General features: G+C 43.6%; 1 protein-coding gene across 10 annotated transcripts in view; it reads right to left on the bottom strand.

Moving 5' to 3' along the window:
• Window positions 1–19,478, bottom strand: part of arhgap44a (Rho GTPase activating protein 44a) — a 479,646-nt gene that overhangs the window by 169,458 nt on the left and 290,710 nt on the right. For all 10 annotated transcript variants that reach the window (XM_068058026.1, XM_068058032.1, XM_068058028.1 and 7 more), the window contains 6 exons: window positions 17,044–17,171; window positions 15,072–15,183; window positions 11,530–11,611; window positions 7,305–7,385; window positions 6,109–6,222; window positions 2,641–2,732 (listed from right to left, as the gene is read on the bottom strand). In XM_068058026.1, the coding sequence (XP_067914127.1) occupies window positions 2,641–2,732; window positions 6,109–6,222; window positions 7,305–7,385; window positions 11,530–11,611; window positions 15,072–15,183; window positions 17,044–17,171 (609 nt within the window). The remainder of the gene's footprint in view (window positions 1–2,640; window positions 2,733–6,108; window positions 6,223–7,304; window positions 7,386–11,529; window positions 11,612–15,071; window positions 15,184–17,043; window positions 17,172–19,478) is intronic.

Raw genomic sequence — 19,478 nt, 5'->3', positions numbered from 1 at the left:
AGTCTGGGCTCCATACCATAGAAAAGATATTAAAAGCCTGAGAGAGTGCCATGCATATTCAATAGGATGCTGAGGAAATGCAAATGCACAGAAAGACATGAAAAACTGGGTCTTTTTTCATTACAATAATGCAGATTATGGAATGATAAAGTAGAAGCTTTTAAAATTATGAAAGGATGGGCACAGTAGAGAGAAGCAGACTGTTTCCAGCAATTAAAAGGACAAGAATGAGGGGTCATAGATACAAGATTAAATGTAAGAGATTTAGATCAGAGGACAGGAAAAACTTCTTCATCCAGAGAGACGTGAGGCTGCGGAATTGAGTTCCAGGCTTAGTGGTTGAGGCAGAACGTATGTCAGTACTCAAGATTAGATTGGATAGGTGGATGAATGAGGAGGGTTGAAATGATATGGAAACAGGGTGGGTAAATGTGATTAGAATTATTTGTTTGCATGGAGGCACTGGTCAGATCAAATGGCCTGTTTCTATGTTGTAAAGTCTATGTACCACTCAACTCAAGTTGAGCTTCTTTCCCAATGTCCATTCTGTTACCAACAACACTAACAACCTCTACTTTGACTGCACCTTGAATGTTGCAAGACATCCCAAGGTGCTTCAACAGGAGTGCTATAAAACAAACTTTGACACCGAGCCACATAAGGAGCTATTAGGACAAATGACCACAAGATTGGTCAAAGAGGTAGGTTTTAAGGAGTGTCTTAAAGGAGGAAAGAGAAGATGATAAGACAGCGAGGTTTAGGGACAGAATTCCAATCTTAGGGCCTTCGCGGATGAAGGCATGGCCGCAGATGGTGATGTGATTAAAATCGGGACGTTAAAGAGGCCAAATTTGGAGGAGCGCAGTTCCAAAGCCACTTCTTCCACCTCCATTACATTGTCTACCTCCATGGCCTTCCCCTCCTCTATTGTTAAAATCCAAATTTTGCATGTATCACATCAAGTCTCCATTCCTCTTTGTCTCTGCTAGCCAGCCTTCACTCTCCAAAGATTACAACTCATTCAGCATGCCACACCCCCTCCCCAACCCTCACACTCACCTGCGCAAAGTTTCTCACTCCCATCACACTACTCGCCTTCCCAAGCTTCACTGGTGTCTCACACCCAACGGATTTGACTTCCAGATCTTTGTTCTCACTTTCAAATCCATCCACAGTATTGCCCACCCTAGCCAAGGGAGTTCCTTCAGCAGTGTATCCATCACTGCTCCGAAAGTGGGTTACTCCTTGTCCCCTGCTCTCTTTTAGCAGTGGATCTGTGGCCATGCCTCCTGTCCCTTCCCTGATTTCAAAAGTTTCCCAAAAAACCTTTTCTTGTTCCAAGCTTTTGGACCCACCCAAATTTTTCAATTGGCCCCTTTTCCCGTTTGCCTGGTGGACACAAGCCCTGAAAAACACAGAGATATCTCCCTGCAAATGGGAAGAACAACAGAAATATAAGATGCTAAGTATGCTAATCTTCACAAAGCTTAGTTTCAAGGCTTCCGATAAAAGGCCATTGACCTGAAACACTAATTCTGTTTCTCTCTCCACAGACGCTGCCTGACTGGCTGAGGATTTCCAGTATTTTCTGTTTTTATTTCAGATTTCTTATGGGCTGGTGGGGTGGGGTGGGGGGGGGGGCACTCCTTCTTGGGCAATCTGTGGGAGGCAAGGGCCGTCCGCTCTGAAAGAGGACCCCTGCCATCTAAAATGATGCCTCCTCGTTGGGGCCAGCCTGACTGGCCCTGGCAAGCCAGCCCCACTCACCTGTCTCCTGGCTCCTCCTTCATGGCCGCTGTTCCGGGGTCAGCTGCTGTCCCAGCAGTGGCCACTGCTCCTGGTGGTGCTGCAGGAACTGAAGAGCTGCCAGCCCTCTGTTGGTTGGCAATTCTTGGAGGTGGGTGCCTCATCTTTAAAGGCATGGAAGCCCAGATGGCGGGCAGTTAACTGCCTGATTGATATTTAATCCCGTTGGGGCTCCCGAAAATGCCTGCGGCAGGGTTGCCACCAGCTTTCTAGCTGGTGGATGAGGCCATTACATTCAGCCTGCCTATGTGCAGTCCACCCAAAAAGGAGCCCAGAGGTAGGTTTTAATTGTTTTTTGAGAAGCCAGAAAGGACAGGGGTGCTATTCTTCACATCACAAAACAACCTTATCCGTTACGATACTGGGTCCCCTCCTACCCCAAAGAACAGACCGCCTCCTGCAGCCTCTCTGAACCTGCCTTTTTCTGGGCCTCAGAGACTGGTTACGTTGCCCTGCATTTTATGGCAGTCTGGAGCCATGCGCTTCCTTGGGGCACTTGTTTCCTGCTCACACCCTGTCAGCCCTATGACCCGGTTCTCAAAGTGGACTGGGCCTCCTGACGGCATGACTGGCACGGTCCATTGGCTGGCAATGTTCTCTCTAAGCTGCATGGGTGCACGGCTGCACAGCAGTCCAAAACCTACCACGCAGGGGGTGAATAGGCCGTACACAAGTGCACATGTGCTACTGCACAGCAATCTTAAAGGGACCACGCAGTGCAACAAACAGGCAGCGCACAGCGAAGTGAAATTAGAGAAAGCACGGCTGCCCAAAAACTGCAGAGAGAAAATCCAGCCCATGAGGTTTAAAATTACAATCTAATTCAGCATTTACCTCCTGGGAAGAACCAATCGGCATGTTGAATTATAGGTTCAATGATCCCCACAATCTGTATCGAGACCGTTGTCATCATTTCAGTCATCGACCTATGGATGAAAAGGAAGTGAGCAAGTTAACTGCATTTTAGCAAACAAATTATCCACAAAATATTTAACACTTTACGAAGAACCATCCTCCAATATACCAGAGGGTAAATTGCAAGTTCAGTCATCAATCTGTAATTTAACTGATCTCATGTCACCAGGTAATCACAGTAGATGCACGCGAATCTTTCCCGACAGTCTGGCCTAAGGAAAGGCGCAAAAAGAAGCAGTCAAGTTCCCAATTGCCATTCAGTGGTTCCAGCTGCAAACAGTGGATTTTGAGTGACAATAGGATTTGGCTAGGTTGCTCCCACAGTCAAATTGTCTTCTGATTCTCTACTAACTCAACTCACACATAAGAAATGACCACTAGACACTGAAGAGTGGGATAGTGTCATAGCATAGACTCATTGAAAGTTTAAGGCACAGAAAGAGGCCACTTGGCCCATCGTGTCTGTGCCGGCCGAAAAATGATCCACCTATTCTAATCCCACCTTCCAGCATTTGATCCATAGCCCTGCAGATTACGGCACTTCAGGTGCACATCCAGACTCTTTGAATGAGTTGACGGTTTCTGCCTCAACTACCCTTTCAGGCAGTGAGTTCCAGACCATCACCACCCTCTGGATAAAATAGTTTTTCCTCATCTCCTCTCTAATTTTTCTACCAATCACTTTAAATCTATGCTCCCTTGTCACTGACCTCTCTGCTAAGGTGAATAGACCCTTCAACTCCACTCTATCCAGGCCCCTCAAAATTTTGTACATTTCAATCAGATCTTCCCTCAGCCTTCTTTGTTCCAAGGAGAATAACCCCATTCTATCCAATCTTTCCTCATAGCTATATTTTCCTGTCCTGACAACATTCTCGTAAATCTCCTCTGTATTCTCTCTAGTGCAATTACATCCTTTCTGTAATGAGGTGACCAGAACTGCACACAGTACTCAAGTTGTGGCCTAACCAATGAGTTACACAGTTTCAGCAAAACCTCCCCGCTCTTGTATTCTATACTTCGGCTAATAAAGGAAAGGATTCTGTATGCCTTCTTAACTACATTATCGACCTATCCTGCTACCTTCACGGATCTGTGGACATTCAATCCATGGTCCCTTACTTCCTCTACATTTCTCAGTATTTTACCATTAATCGTGTATTCCTTTGCCTTGTTTGACCTCCCCAAATGCATCACCTCACACTTCTCCAAGTTGAATTCCATTTGCCACTTTTCTGCCCATCTGACCAGACCATCAATATCTTCCTGCAGCCTACAGCTATCCTCCTCGCTATCTACCACATGGACAATCTTTGTGACATCCACAAGCTGCTTGATCATGCCCCCTACATTTACATCCAAATCGTTAATATATACCACAAAAAGCAGGGGACCCAGTACTGAGCCTTGTGGAACGCCATTGGCAAGCCCTCCAGTCGCTAAAACAGACGTCAACAATTACCCTCTGTTTCCTGCCACTGTGCCAGTTTTGTGTCCACCTTTCTGCATTGCCCTGGATCCCATGGAATTTTATTTTTTTTTAAAACAGTCTGCCATGTGGGACCTTGTTAAAAGCCTTGCTATAATCCATGTAGACCACATCAACTGCACTACCCTCATCTATCTTCCTTGTTACTACAAAAAAATTCGATCAAGTTGGTCAAACAAGATCGTCCCTTAACAAATCCATGCTGACTATCCTTGATTAACCTGTGCCTTTCTAAGCAACAGATTATCCTGTCTCAGAATAGATTGCAATAATTTGCCCACTACTGAGGTTAGACTGACTGGCCTGTAATTATTCGGTCTATCCTTTGCTCCCTTTTTAAACAGAGGTACAACGTTAGCAATTCTCCAATCCTACCGAATTGGAATTCTGATTGAGTTAGTGGCTTCACGAAACATGGGATGGGGGGGGGCGGGGGTGGGTGGGAGGTTGGTGGTGGGGTTCTAAACATTAAAATGAAAAATTAAGCTGTGAACTCCACTAGATGCATACTTGCCAACGCCTGTTGTACTGAAATCTACACAGGGTGAGCTAACCCTTTTGCCTACCGTTGGGAGAGAGTCACAAACTGATCATAGAGAGAGATACAGCACTGAAACAGGCCCTTCGGCCCACCGAGTCTGAGCTGACCATCAGCTACCCATTTATACTAATCCTACATTAATCCCATATTCCCTACCACATCCCCACTATTCTCCTACCACCTACCTACACTAGGGGCAATTTACAATGGCCAATTTACCTATAAACCTGCAAGTCTTTGGCTGTGGGAGGAAACCGGAGCACCTGGCGGAAACCCACATTGTCACAGGGAGAACTTGCAAACTCTGCACAGGCAGTACCCAGATGCTGGAAACCTTAAACAAAAACAAAAAATGCTGGAAGTACTCAGCAGGTCTGGCAGCATCTGCGGAGAGAGAAGCAGAGTTAACATTTCAGGTCAGTGACCCTTCATCAGAAACAGAAAGGAAAAACTGAAATGATGGGCTGAATTTTCCTGCAGGCATCAAGACCACACATGGGTCCCGACCCCAATGGTGTCTGAGTGCCGCCTGACTGTGCAATCATCCTGGAGGCAGCGTGTTAATTGGCCAATTAGGGACAGCAGGTGAGCCACATCGGCGGGCAGGCCAATCGGAGTGCCCGAAGCTGTGGGTAGCTGGCTGCCCCACCAGGAAAGGTGGGTGCTGCTAATGTAGGTGTGGGGAAGCACAAGGATGTCTGAAGATGGAGGCGCCCTCTGAAGAAGTCGGATTGGTAAAAGAGGAACCCTTCCACAGATGACCTGTGGCCGCAGCTGTGGCTCAATGATCATCATGGCTCTGGGGGAGTGGGTGGGTGGGTGGAATGGGGGGTTGGGTTTATGGACTAGATTTTAAAGGAGGCGTTAATGGCCCCACTTCCAATGAGCTGCCGGCTTTCGCACACAGTAGGGCAGCTGCTCCATTGGCGTTAAAATACCGTCGCTGTCACAAAACAGCTCCTAGGTGGGGCCCTGATTTCATTAATTGCCTGCCTGCATCCGTGCTGCAGGCAGCTTAACCCCAGTTCCAGCCAGCTCCTGGGAAAGTCCTCTGGAGGCAGGAATGCGTTGGGTCGCTGTCCACTATTTTCCCAACCTGCACCTGCCTCCAACCTCATCTCCAAGGGGCCGGGAAAATTAAATCCCATGTATTTTACCCAGAAGTTGCTAAGGATGTCTTGCAAGGTGCCTTGAGTTTGTGTTCCAGGCCACCAGGAACCGCAAACTGTTTCTACATTATAAGAAGCTCCAAGGATCTGTTAGAATCTAAATTCCAACATGTTTGATTCAAATATTTCTTAAAATGGGTTTAACACATTTTCATTATAATAAACATCATAAGGAGATGATCTCTCACCCTTCATTGGCTGTCCAGAGCAGATTGGGTCCCAAGACTATTGCCATGTTCCCAGGTGTCATTTTGTTGGCATCTTGATATTCTGTTAGCTTGGCTAGAAATTTTATCAAGTATCTGCAGAAGAAAGATAGAGTGTACTGCGTAAATCACTTCATTTTCTTAAATGAAGAAAATACTGACTTGCAATTATATAAGCATCTTTAACATAGAAAAACATCCCAAGGTGCTTCATAGAGTCTAATCAGAAATAAATGGATGTCGAGTGAAAGAAGTCAATATTAGGAGGGGTAAGTCAGAAGAATGGGTTTTAAGGAGAGTCATAAAGAACAGAGAGGTGGAGAAGCAAAGAAGTTTAAAAAAGGAATTTCAGAGCATGAACCCCAGGAGCTGAAAGCAGGGCTGCCAATGGTTGAGCAAATGAAGGTGCGGTCCCACAAAACACAAGAGTTGGAGGATAGGAGAGTTTATCAGTGGTGTGGGGGGAATGTGGGCATGTTGGGCAGTGCTAGAGGAGTTTTCTGATATAGAGAGGGCTGAGGTCATTAAGGAAGGATAGGATATCTGCAGTAGAGTTTTAAATGAGCTGAAGCTGATATAACATGGACATTGAGACACTGGCCAGGATAGTATTGGAATAGTCAAGCCTGAAGGTGACAAAGGTATGGGTGAAGGTTTCAGCAGCAGATGGGCTGATGAATGATGGAAGTAGGTGGAAGTAGGCAGTCTTAGTTATATGAGTTTGTCTCTGACTTTCACTAGGTTTCATTAAAAGAATTCATCGAATCTAATTTTGATGAATGTTCAATAATATTTGACGTTGTGCCACATGAGAGTTTAACTGATTAAATTTGAGGTGAGAAAGTCAAGTGAAAAACTGGGTTCACACTTCATGTTATGGTAAAAGGTTAAGATAAAAACATACAACTAACTGCCAGTCAAGATCAAGAATTTCTCAGCATACTTCTGCAATGTCTACTATATTCCCCAATAGTACATTGGAAACAACACTTAAATGCCATGCTTTTTGATTACCTCTGGGGCACGTTTCCTATACTCATTCAGAAGCACTGTTTTTGGTAATCCACACAGTCCATGTAATTATTCCTTTCACAGCACCAATGCTAATGATAAAATAAGTAGAGGGCAACTGTTTAATTATATACAATTAGACAATTCAAGCTGGTATTTAAATTTACCTGAAATTGTTATAATTTGCTTTGGGTAGTTTCTCACATGCATTCCATAACGCTTGAAGCCGCTTGTCTTGATCCTGAATGCTGGTCATTTCAAACAGAGTAATATTTAAGCATTCATACAAATATTTTATTCATTATTCTGGTTTCTAGTTCAAAAATTGAGAATATTTTTTTATTTAGAGATACAGCACTGAAACAGGCCCTTCAGCCCACTGAGTCTGTGTCGACCAAGAACCACCCATTTATACTAACCCTACAGTAATCCCATATTCCCTACCACCTACCTACACCGGGGGAAATTGACAATGGCCAATTTACCTATCAACCTGCAAGTCTTTGGCTGTGGGAGGAAACCGGATTACCCGGCGGAAACCCACGCAGTCACAGGGAGAACTTGCAAACTCCGCACAGGCAGTACCCAGAATCGAACCCGGGTCCCTGGAGCTGTGAGGCTGCGGTGCTAACCACTGCACCACTTAAAGCTATGCCACAAGAATGCACTTCTCAGGAAATAATGAAAATTGACTTTTCAAAAAAAATTGTTTTGTTAATCCAGCCTATAAATAAATTTCAATTTTAGTTTTCTTAATGACTCCACATTGATTTTCATTATATTAAAGTTCATTTCTACCATGTTTATAACCGAACACTCTCACTGTGCTTTTACTCACCTGTGTTTTCCTTATATTTTTAAGCTCTATTCTTCAGGTCCCTTCTCCATATGTTACAGATCATAATCTGACTGGGTGAGCACCCTTCTTCCCAGGACTTTTGTCAATGCCATGCTTCAACTAAACAGTTGGGAAGTGCATCAAAGTAAGCAGTACAGTCCAATGCAGTCTGGTGACTTTCTCCTGTTCCTTGTAACAGAGTGCTATGCAATCGGTTTCTATCTGATAGAGAACAAGGGCAGGGCTTTCAGCCCCTGATGGGGCCAGGACTGGAGGTGGGCGGGAGCTAAAAATAGCCCTCGCAGCTGATGTGCCCGTTCCCTGTCATCTTGCCTCTGGGCCATTTTTATGGAGGGGCGATCGGGGGCTGGCAGGGCGACCGCCTGCACACATCGGGTAGCCTATCAGGCTCATTTAAAGCCTAATGGTGACATTTCCTTCCATTACTTGTGGCCCTCTGGGACTTCAGGAGTCCCCTGGCTGGTTGGGAAGGGCCAAACCGCATGTGGACATCGCTTTACCTGTGCCAAGGTTTGAGGGGTCACTGGGCGCAGGGCTATGGGATATTAAATGAAGGGCATGGCAACAGTGCAGCAGAAAAGTGAAGTTTTATTGAAATGGATCAGGTAGGAAGGGGCATCTGAAACGTGTTTATATTAGCATGTCCTAAGTCTCGTATTTCACGTATGTAATTGCGTCTTTCCTGTGGTCTCTGGGGTCCTTCATGATGCATTGCCTGGTCAGTAGTTTCCTCCACATCCTCATCGTCTCAGGAAGCTTTGCGCTCCACTATATCCACACTGTTCAATGGCTCCCCCCTTCTGTAGCACCAGGTTGTGTGGAGCACAGCAGACCATGCCCATATGCAAGACCCTTGCTGGGTCATATTTAAGGGTGCTGCTAGATCAATCTAGGCACCTGAATCACACCTTCAAGAGATCTATGGCCTCCTCGATGGCCGCTTGGGTTGCCCCATGACATGTGTTGTACCTCTCTCCTCTGCATCCGTGTATGGGTTTCTCACAGGAGTAAGTAGCCATCTTTTTAATAGGTAGCCCTTGTCTCCCAGAATCCATCCTTGATGGTACACGGAGGGAGTCAAAAGATTGGGCCCCTGGGAATGCCTTAGCAGGTAGGTGTCATGGCTGCTTCCAGGGTATCCACACACCAGCAGAATCCATTTTCTGTGGTCGCAGACCAGTTGTACATTGAGCAAGTGGAAGCCCTTCCTGTTGATGAAGACTGCTGGCTGGTCTGTGGTAGCCTTAATGACCACATGTGAGCAGTCAATGACATCTTGCATCTGGGGAAATCCAGCGATGGCCCCAAAATCAATGGCTCTCTCAGCTTGACTGTCCTAATCGATGCAAACATGGAATGTATTCGCTGGTCCTCTTGAAGAGGGCATCGGTCACCACCTTAATGCATTGATGTGCCGCAGACTGGGAGATCCCAGACATATCTCCAGTGGATCCATGGAAAGAAGTGGAGGCGTAGAAGTTCAGCGCCATGACGATCTTCCGCACCACAGGCATTAGGTAGCCAATGCCTCAATTGGGGCACAGCTCCTCCGCCATCATGGCGCACAGATCTGTGATGACCTCCCTGGAGAGGCGCAGTCTTTGGCGACACCACTGCCTGGACATTTGAAGGTAACTCAGCCTCTGACAGTAGACCCTCACTGCAGGGCACCACCTTCTGCACGCTAGAGGCCGCTCACGTTTCCCTCTAGGCCCCTCTCCTGTGTCCCCACCCCCAGGATGGTGATTGTGTTGGCCCTGAGATCGCTGTTGTCCCGGTGCCTTTGGCTGCAGCTCTGTCACTCTCTGCTGTTCCTCCTCACTAGAAGTCCCACCTCCTGACTGAACAATGCCCATGGTAGGCAGGCACTCTCGGTTTCCAGGGCCTCTTACCCACCCCACCCACTCTACCTCCCTGTTTTATCCACACAAGTGCCAGTTTCCAGATGGCACTCTGGTGGTACACCCCACAGTGCTGGTACCTTTGCCCCCACTCCTGAAACGATAGCTGATGCCCTCATTGCTCCACTCTCCCTACCAAGCCCTACTGGCTCACCTGATGGATGCTGAGTGAAGCCAGCACGGACCTCTTGCTTGCTTGCAGCTGCCATATCCCCGTCAAGGCTCTGAAGCCCCGTGGTTCCTGTACACTTTCCAGAAAATTAAATTTAATTGCCTTAATTACTTTCTCGCTGTGTCAAAGCACGATGTCCTCCTGACATGCCACCGGCTCTTTGAAACATCAGGTGCTGATGTGAAGACGTCAGACTTCCATTCTGACGTCTTCCATCCTGATATTCTGCCCCCTCTACCTCTGAGCCTGTCCCCAAAAGGCCTTGAAAATTCTGGCAACAGGGACTGTTTCCCCCAGGGGTGGGCTCGACACTCGGAAACAGTCCCAAACTCTGTTTCCCACCCCTGGAGGGAAAACCCAGCCCGAAGTGCCCGCCATTTGCAAGGATGCTACTCCCAGGCTTCTGTTAAAGAAGCCATGAGAGGAAGGTTCAGAGCGACCAGGTTGCCAATTTTTCTTCATGTGGGAAAGTGTCTAATTGCTGTTTGGTACCCTCCTGAGACAACATAAATACTATGAGGAAATTTGGTGAAAAACTTGGATAAGAAAGCAGAAAATGAGTAATGGACCATTCAAACCTGTCATATCTGTACCTTTCATACACTGTGTAAAAATAATTCATCATGGACTCAACCCCATTATTTAATTTTCCAAATTAAAATCCTGCACAAGATACTCGCCCGTCTCCACTATTCAGCCCTCCACAGATAAAACTTCCCTTTTTCTGCGCTAGTAACCCAGAAATCTTCACCTCTTGTCGGATATTTGATCATTTCAGTCTGTACCTTTTGAGATTAACCTTTAATCAAATTCCCAACTAGATATCCAGCTCCTTTTTGAATAAGTTAATTAAATGTTTAGAATGAAAGTTGATTCCACACAACTTCTGAGGAAACAAAAAGCTTCTGATAATTACTGCATGACACAACGCATCAGGACAAGATGCACTATTCTAATTTTTTTTAGTTTTAGAGATACAGCACTGAAACAGGCCCTTCGGCCCACCGAGTCTGCGCCGACCATCAACCATCCATTTATACTAATTCTACACTAATTCCATATTCCTACCACATCCCCACCTGTCCCTATATTGCCCTACCACCTACCTATACTCGGGGTAATTGTTAATGGCCATGTTACCTATCAACCTGCAAGTCTTTGGCATGTGGGAGGAAATCGGAGCACCCGGAGGAAACCCACGCAGACACAGGGAGAACTTGCAAACTGCACACAGGCAGTACCCAGAATTGAACCCGGGTCGCTGGAGTTGTGAGGCTGCGGTGCTAACCACTGCGCCACCGTGCTGCCCATAATGCTTACTATATGGAATTACCAGCATCAGTGAATAATTTTCTTTTTTCTCCAGTTCAACATAATCCAGGATTATAATAAATAGGATGCACTCTAAATCATAAATTGAGACAGAATGAAATTGAAAGAACTGATTATTAAATACTTACTTTGATGCCTGTATCCACTCATCATACAATTCAAATGTCATCAATGGTTCTGGTAGCTCTCGAAGATACGATTTAAGAGCTCCTTATAAAGGAAGACAATTTATTTTCATTTAGCTAATGCAGCAAAAGGATTACTGCAAATGCGTCATAATATCCTGGATCAAGCATATCATTTTCTTCAACAATTGGATGGATTACAGACCATCCTTTTAAACTGAGTTTTTAATGTTAAAAGAAATATTCTGGGCTATAAAACCTGTACAAACTCTAAAAACAATCCCTTTCAAAATTTTGAAAGTTTTTTCAACAAATGGGATAAAGAGAAACGAATATCAAATGATTTTATTTGTGATTTTAAATTTTGCATGATTGATTTCCCGAAAGTCAATAAAATAACCAGTTGCATTAAACATGAAATATTCACACAAGAGTATTCTCCACTAAGTAATAATGGGGTTGGCCACAGCAGGGGATGAGTGACCCTATAGTTTCTTCAACATTACAAAATGCTGTGACTCACAATTCCCCAACTCAAAAACGAACAGGTATCCATTAAAGGGGGTGGACTTCTTCCAGAATTACTATAACTTCCACAAATATATGCACATTGAACTTTATACACCACCGTAAAATCTACTATGCTGCCAATGAGGTAGGGAAGCCGATTGGGGCAGATATGGGGTGGAGCAAAACTTCTGTCCAAGCCATGAATACATCCAAAATCTTGGGTTCAGGTGGCATTTGTGAGCAGGCTATAGGGGCCACCCACTCCAGCTGAAGGGGAGAAAGCATCAGCAATGCTAGTCCACTATTTACAAAGCAAATAATAGCACCACTTTCCCTGGATAAGGTTATTTTTTTTAATTAAATCTCTCTGCCGCACCCCCACCTCCTCTCCCCCTGGCCCCATGCACTGAGGCCCTTGACAATGCACAGGCATTCTTGTGTCCAGTGTTCCTAAAGTGAAAATGGCAGGAAAAATACTGTATGACATTTACCTCTAATTTGCATGGAATCATGATACGCTTGTCCACAGATGCACTCATCCCTGCTTTTGCAGGAATTTCTAACGGGAATAAAAAGTGGTGGGGATTTAGCATAGGATCCTGCCACAAATCCCACCCAGAACCTGCCCCTCCCCCAAAACCTAATTTGCTGTCACTGAGGACTCTGAATTTCAGCTTAGAGCCACAGGTACCAACTTATGGAGAACCCCAATTGCTTGTTCAGGTAACTCCATTTGCAGTTAAGTGAGCATGTTCCTATTTTCCACACCCAAGCGAGCTGCCCATCAGTCACCTTGGCTTCCCAGGACACAGGGGGCTGCATTTTAAGACTCCGCTGCAGAAGTAGGCGGCAAATGTAAAAACAATGTGGCCCGCGTGCATGGGCACCACATCACGAAGCTGCCGTGATGTCAAACACGATGGCTCATTTGCATGGCCCCGGCGCCCGCATCCCACAATAAGGGTGCGGGCGAGCCGTCGCCGGCAATGGCGTCCGGCGCCAATGCAGTGGCACCATTTTTAAAGGGCCTACTGCCCTCAATGGAGATTTAGAATTTAAAGGGCCAGGTAATGGAAAGTATTGTAAAATTAATTGAGATGATTTTTCTATGCATTCTCCCACCCCTGTCCCCCTCCAAACGCCCCCCAAATGGCTTATACCAACATTGCTGGTCTTTTCACTCCCAGAATTCCTGCACTGAAATTCTGAACATTTCCCCCAGCAAAGGTTCGGCACCTTTGTCCTTTACCCCTTCCCAACACTCCCCGACCAACCCGAGGTCTTGTAACCCCGCTCTCCCCACTCCCGAACAGAGGAAAAAAACCTCCTCCACCCTCCCTACAGGTGTCGTGCCACGTTTCCCTGAATGGGGATTCGAGGCGTGGCATTGTCGGCGGCAAGAATGAAGATGGCAATGCGATGGCAGAATCGCTGAGTGATGAATGGTAAGTAGGCATTTACATATTTTAAAGTGGGTCACATCGCCGAGCGGCGGGGTAGCCACAACGAGGCCTCGCTTCCACCGCCGAGATCAGTACGGGGCCTGCCACGGTCGGGGTCGGTGACAGGCCTCTGCCGTACCAATCCTCATTGTACCACCCCCCCGCCCCCCACCATTCCCAATGGCAGAGGGGCTTTAAAATCCAGCTCACCAAATCTGAACCCACGGACTTTATAATATAAGATACTGTCACAGATGACTGAGTCAAGCCCATCACTAATAGGCAGTCCTCCAGTTAGGGGACTGGCAGAGAATTTAAAAAAATTGTCTCAGACTTCAGAAAGCCAGGAATTACAGAATTAATCCTGGTTTACTCAAACATTGTGGGAAACAAAATGTAAAAAGTTGAGAATGAGACTGAGTGGGTTGTTTGGGCATGTGAACTTCTTGGCAATTGGGGTTTGGTTTGATAAAAACCAAATGTTGTACCTGATTGTTTTGTACTGTATATACAAACCACTCAAAGTCAGACAGCCCTTAAACCTTCAAGACTCTCAGCCACATTTTAAAATAGTTTTAATCCGACCAATTTTTCAATGTTCAAGGACAACTGTAAGATTAGTAATAACGCATTTAGAAGAAAGAAACTGCAGTCAAAACGATAAGGGTAGGTGAGGATAGACAGTAAAGATTGTATTGAATTTGTCTTTGAAAAGGATTTGTGTTGAAGCCTAGGTTAAGTGCATACGCCAATACAATTAAAGCTAACTTCAGAGATCTCAAAGATGTGGGTTGCAAAAATGCTCATGACATGATTCTACTTTTTAAGCTCTCGTTCCCGGAGAGCATCTCGCAAAAACAAAACTGGTGCACCAGATTCCTTGCCCCAGTTGTTTACAGCTATCAGTTCAGTTTTATCCACAGCAGCACTGCAAGAATAAAAACTGCACCAATCTCAACGTAAAACAGAATAAGATGAAATGTAAACAATATTTCAGGAGCCAGTCTGATAAGAAAGGAAGCTATGCCAATCACTCAGCAATACAGAGTTAAAATAATGGTGTAGGTTATTAATAAATAGTGCCAATCGGGAGGTTTTGCATATTTACTCAAAAAAACTATCAGAAATGCAATACAGAAGACGGTTTTGAAAAAATGTAATAGAAGGCTATTATATATGGTTTTCCAGCATGCATGCTGGGTTTTAAAATCTATATGGTATATTGGCAAACCAAAACATTAAAAATAATTACAATTAAAAAATTGGATTAGTTCACTCAAATTTTAATTTACACTGTCTAGAAAAGGTAGAGTTTGTTCTCTTCTTGTCTTCTATCCTATTACTGTGTAGGCCTAACGACAATCTGATGTAGCGTGGATCAGGGTAAATGTTGTGCGAGACGTAAATTGATCAGATTGGGTATAATTCAAATATAATCAAGATTAAGTCAGTGCACAAGGTACTGGTTACTACTGTAGCAGACCCAATATATATTTAAATGTTATCAACGTAATAACGGAAATAAATCAACCAATGAAGGTAACTTTATAATGCTGCTTTCAAAACCACATCAGTTCATGCTGCATGACATACCTGCCACAGCATGAGGATCGACAGAATATTCTTGCACATCCAACACACCACAGTCAAGTGAAGCCTTCAGCTTCTTCAGTTTAGAGGCAGAAGCCGCTACTCTGAACAGGCCCTGGGGAACAAACTCTGATCAATACCACTGGCATACAATAACATCGAGACAACTTCATAAGAAACACAAAGGGTCACTTCCATTTTCAATACTTCAAAAGCTCTACTTTTGGCAATGGTTCTACTGTCACATTAAATTCATTGAGCAGCACTTTGACGGGTTAGCCATAACATTTTGCTCAAACCCTACAGCAGAAGCACAGCTGGAGAATAGTAACAGGGAACTGAGCACTCAGCCAAGCATACAATAACCACAGATAGGTCTTATGTAATTTATTTTAATGGTACAAGATAAAGATTTTATTAGTGTGCAGGAGGAAAATTATTTCTATTGTTCAAGGATATGGAAAAATACTTAATCTGCAATTAGTGTCACATTTGCTAGTGTGGCAGCCTCAAACAGTGAGAACATTTTGTTCTATGGCTGCAGGTGATAATTCTGTAGTGTGACATAGTATTATTTTAGAATAGACTTGACATTGCATAGTGAACCAATATGACTGAATGTGAAAAACAAGCATTCAATTCATGAGTGCCAATTCTAACATCGCTAAATGATTACAATCTCTTTATTTGTAAAGTTAAGTTCATAGACAAATTTTCTTTTACACGCTCCCTGTTTAAATAATATTCTCCCCAATTTCAGGCTGTTCCTACGCTGAACAAGATTTCAACTGAAGACCATAAGACGATTATGTGCTGCAGCTGCCTGTCGATCCCTTTCTTGAGTCACCTGCCATGACAGTGGCACAGATTAAGGATGTGGAACAGTTTGCACTAGCTTCGAATCTTTTTCTTTTACACTGAAAAAGTTGTTGGCCTGGATTTTTCAGTGATAATGACAGAGAAACTGTCATTGCTTGCTGACATTACTGCACAAATACTGACAGCAATTTCTAGAGTTTGCACATGTGCAAAACAATGTGGAAATCCAGAAGTTGCTGTTAGTGATTCTACACTTCTCCACAGTGCACTGTTGAGGTACACCCAGATTACAATCAATGGTAAATCCACGAATTGATGAGAAAGTCCACTCTTATGCTTATAGTGTCTCTGGAAAAATCCTTGAAAAAGCTAATCCTTGTTGAATGAGGTGTAACTTGGTTTTTATCGGTGTACTAACTTCATAATTACTGCTGAGCACTGGCTCTGAAAAGCTAATTTTATATTTGTGGAATGTCAAATTTCTCCATTATGATAAGAAAAATCCACATATTTTTTAAACATTTTTAAAAGTTTTTTTAAATCTTTATTTTAGCATCTATCGTAATCCAATCATGATCATACATTTCAATACCTGAAAATGTAAATTAAAAGTGAAGGATATTAAGAGTTTTTAACTTCATGGTTTGCTATGCATGACTAATTCAATGTGCTTACCTGCTTGCTGACACCATTGCTACTGCATGCCAAGACATCTTCTAGACTTAGTGCCAGAATCAAACTGATGCCAAGAAAGGAGAAAACCATGCCACAGAGATTGCTAGATCTTTGCGGGCAGCTTTCTTCGAGGTCAGTGGCAAGCACCCTTGCTTCATTGCTGACTGCAAAATCCAGACCAATGTGGCTGGGGTCACCAATTACCGGCATTCATTCAAATTGTGCAATATTAGTTTACTTGTTGTGACAAATTTCTTTATGAAAGGAAGCATTTAAGTACTTCTGTCTCTCAAGCTTTATTTTCAATTGGATCTATGCTAAAATCCTCTGAGATGGAAAATGTATAGAAAATGGGTCAGCTAGGAATAGAAGATGCTGTTGGTGTTGTTCAAAATTATGGCATCAACCTGTAGCAGAAAAAGCATAAAGTACAGAAGCAGATTTAAGCCAACCTGATGGATGATAGAAAGGGAAAGGTTACCTCTTCCTGCATGCCACACTCCAGCAACATTGTTACACAGGCCTCAATAGGAAATGCTATTTCTCTTCCACTTATTGCAAGGTGCTCTTCCAATGGCTTGCCAAATGAAGGCTTTTCTATCCAAGCCTCTTTAGCAGGAAACAAAAATGGAAATATTTCCAGACATTACCCAAAGGTTTCCATGATACATTCTAATGAGCTACTGTAAACAGATTAAACACATATCACTGTTAACATCTCCCACAGGGGGTTTAAATTTGAAGTTGATTCTATTGGGACTCTGACCTACCACATTTTCATTCAACAGAAAAAAAAAGTAAACTTTAACACAGCAACATTTTTTTGGTTCAGAGTAACTCTTTTTTCTCTTCACAAGAACAGTCATGCTTATTTATTTAAAGATCTGATGGCACATTATCATTGAAATGAGACGGCAGATGTGCTTTTCCCAAACTGATTTAAAATGGATGAATGATTATGTCAAAGTAATTGCATTTTTGTCTTCCCCTTTATTTTTTAAGGATTATTTTCTTCCCCCCCCCAACCCATCATCTCTCTCTTGAAGCCATTGGCTCCTTACTGGGTAACGCTACATATTCTCTGCCAATTCATCCAGGTAATTATTCTTTCTGCTTAAGCGGAGACAGTGAGTAACACCAGGCTTTTTGACGAATGCAGCTTTCCATTTCCTGTTTTCACCCAGCCACCAAATGCCCAACTCAAGCAGGCGTTGCTAGGTATTGATGGCCTTAGCAGAGGATTGCTGAGGCCAATTATTGCACCCATCTGGTAGAGCTCAACTAACTCAGTACAAGTCAGCGATAACACCTAGGCCTACTTAGTATGGTGCAGTTGCTCACTGCCTTAACCTGCTGCACCAATGGCAAAGCCCACTCTAATGGATCTTTGCTCTGCATTGATCAAGTGAAGTCAAGTCCCATGGAAAATTTCTATTATGGTGAACTTACATGCAGTAAAGTTATGGTGATACATGGAAAATACATCAGTCGGTCCTATGCAGTTCAACACAGTATTTGACATGGTAATTACAATCGCCACACAATATCACACATATATTACAGCAACAAACTGATTGTTTGAGTTTCAGGTCAGGTCATGCATGAACTTTAAGAATCTGCACAAGCACCTTTTAATAAATTATAATTACATTTCCTGAAACTACATCTTCGTTGTTCAGTAACCTTAGAAACTGAAACCCTCGAACTCATGATCATTATCTGCTAATATAATATCCAATCAATTCAAGTTACATTACAGAAATCGCAGTCTGCATAAAGCTCTGAAAGTAGTTGCAAGAACATGAATTGTGCTGCAAAGTGGATCATTCTGCTTTTAACAATTTAATGTATTGTAAAGCCATCATTTGAATTTATAAACAGCAGTCCTCCTCAGGCCAAAGGGCCTGTTTCAGTGCTGTATCTCTCTATGACTCTAAGGATGTAAGTGAACTTGTTTACTGCAGACTCAACATCAGCATTTTCATTTGCAAAAACAAACTGACTGCAGAAAATATTACAGTAATTTATTTACAAGTTTGTTATGTGGCTAATTAAATATTCGATATGGGAGAGAAAAAGTGAGCACAAAGCTGTGACAAAAATAGAAAATGCCAAAATAATTTCCTTATTTTGGGCTCAGAGGGGATCCTGGTCTCCCTTCCCAAAGAAAATACCGAAAGACATTTGTATTGGTGCTAAGCCAAACATTTATACAGGACACAAAGCCCTGGCTAGACACACTGGAGTAATGTGAGCAGTTCTGGGCATTTCATCTTAGGAAGCATATATTGGCCTTGAAGGAAATGTAGTGCAGATTTACTAGGATGATACTTGGACTCCAAGCATTAAGCTATGAGGAAAGATTAAACAAACTAGAGTTGTATTCCCTGGAACTTAGAAGATTAAGGGGTGATTTGATCAAAGTTTTCAAGCTATTTAAGGGAACAGACAGGGCAGATTGGGAGAAACTATTCCGCAAGTCAGGGAGTCTAGGACTAGGGGGTGTAGTCAAAAAATTAGAGACAGACATTTCAGCAGTGAAATTAGGAAACACTTCTTTGCACAAAGGACAGTAGTTTGGAACTCTCTTCCACAAACAGCAATTGATGCAAGATAAATTCTTAATTTGGAAACTAAAATTGATAGATTTTTATTAGCCAAAGGTATAAATGGATATGGGGCAAAGGTGAGTATATGGAGTCAGGGTGTAGATCAATCGTGATCTCAGTGAATGGTGGAACAGGCTTGAGGGTCTAAATGGCCTAATTCTGTTCCTATGTTATGTTGCAACCGGAAAGGGCATTTTTATTAAGACTGACACAATGGGAACATAGGAACATATGGGCTTGGCAAAGCTCACACTAACCGAAACCAAGATATCTCCCTTGCACTGTTCTCTCACCTCTAGGAAGTATT

Source organism: Heterodontus francisci, chromosome 26 (assembly GCF_036365525.1).
Source record: "Heterodontus francisci isolate sHetFra1 chromosome 26, sHetFra1.hap1, whole genome shotgun sequence".
Taxonomy (NCBI): domain Eukaryota; kingdom Metazoa; phylum Chordata; class Chondrichthyes; order Heterodontiformes; family Heterodontidae; genus Heterodontus; species Heterodontus francisci.
The sequence above is the reverse complement of the archived record's forward strand: the minus strand, read 5'-3'. Positions and strand labels throughout refer to the sequence as shown.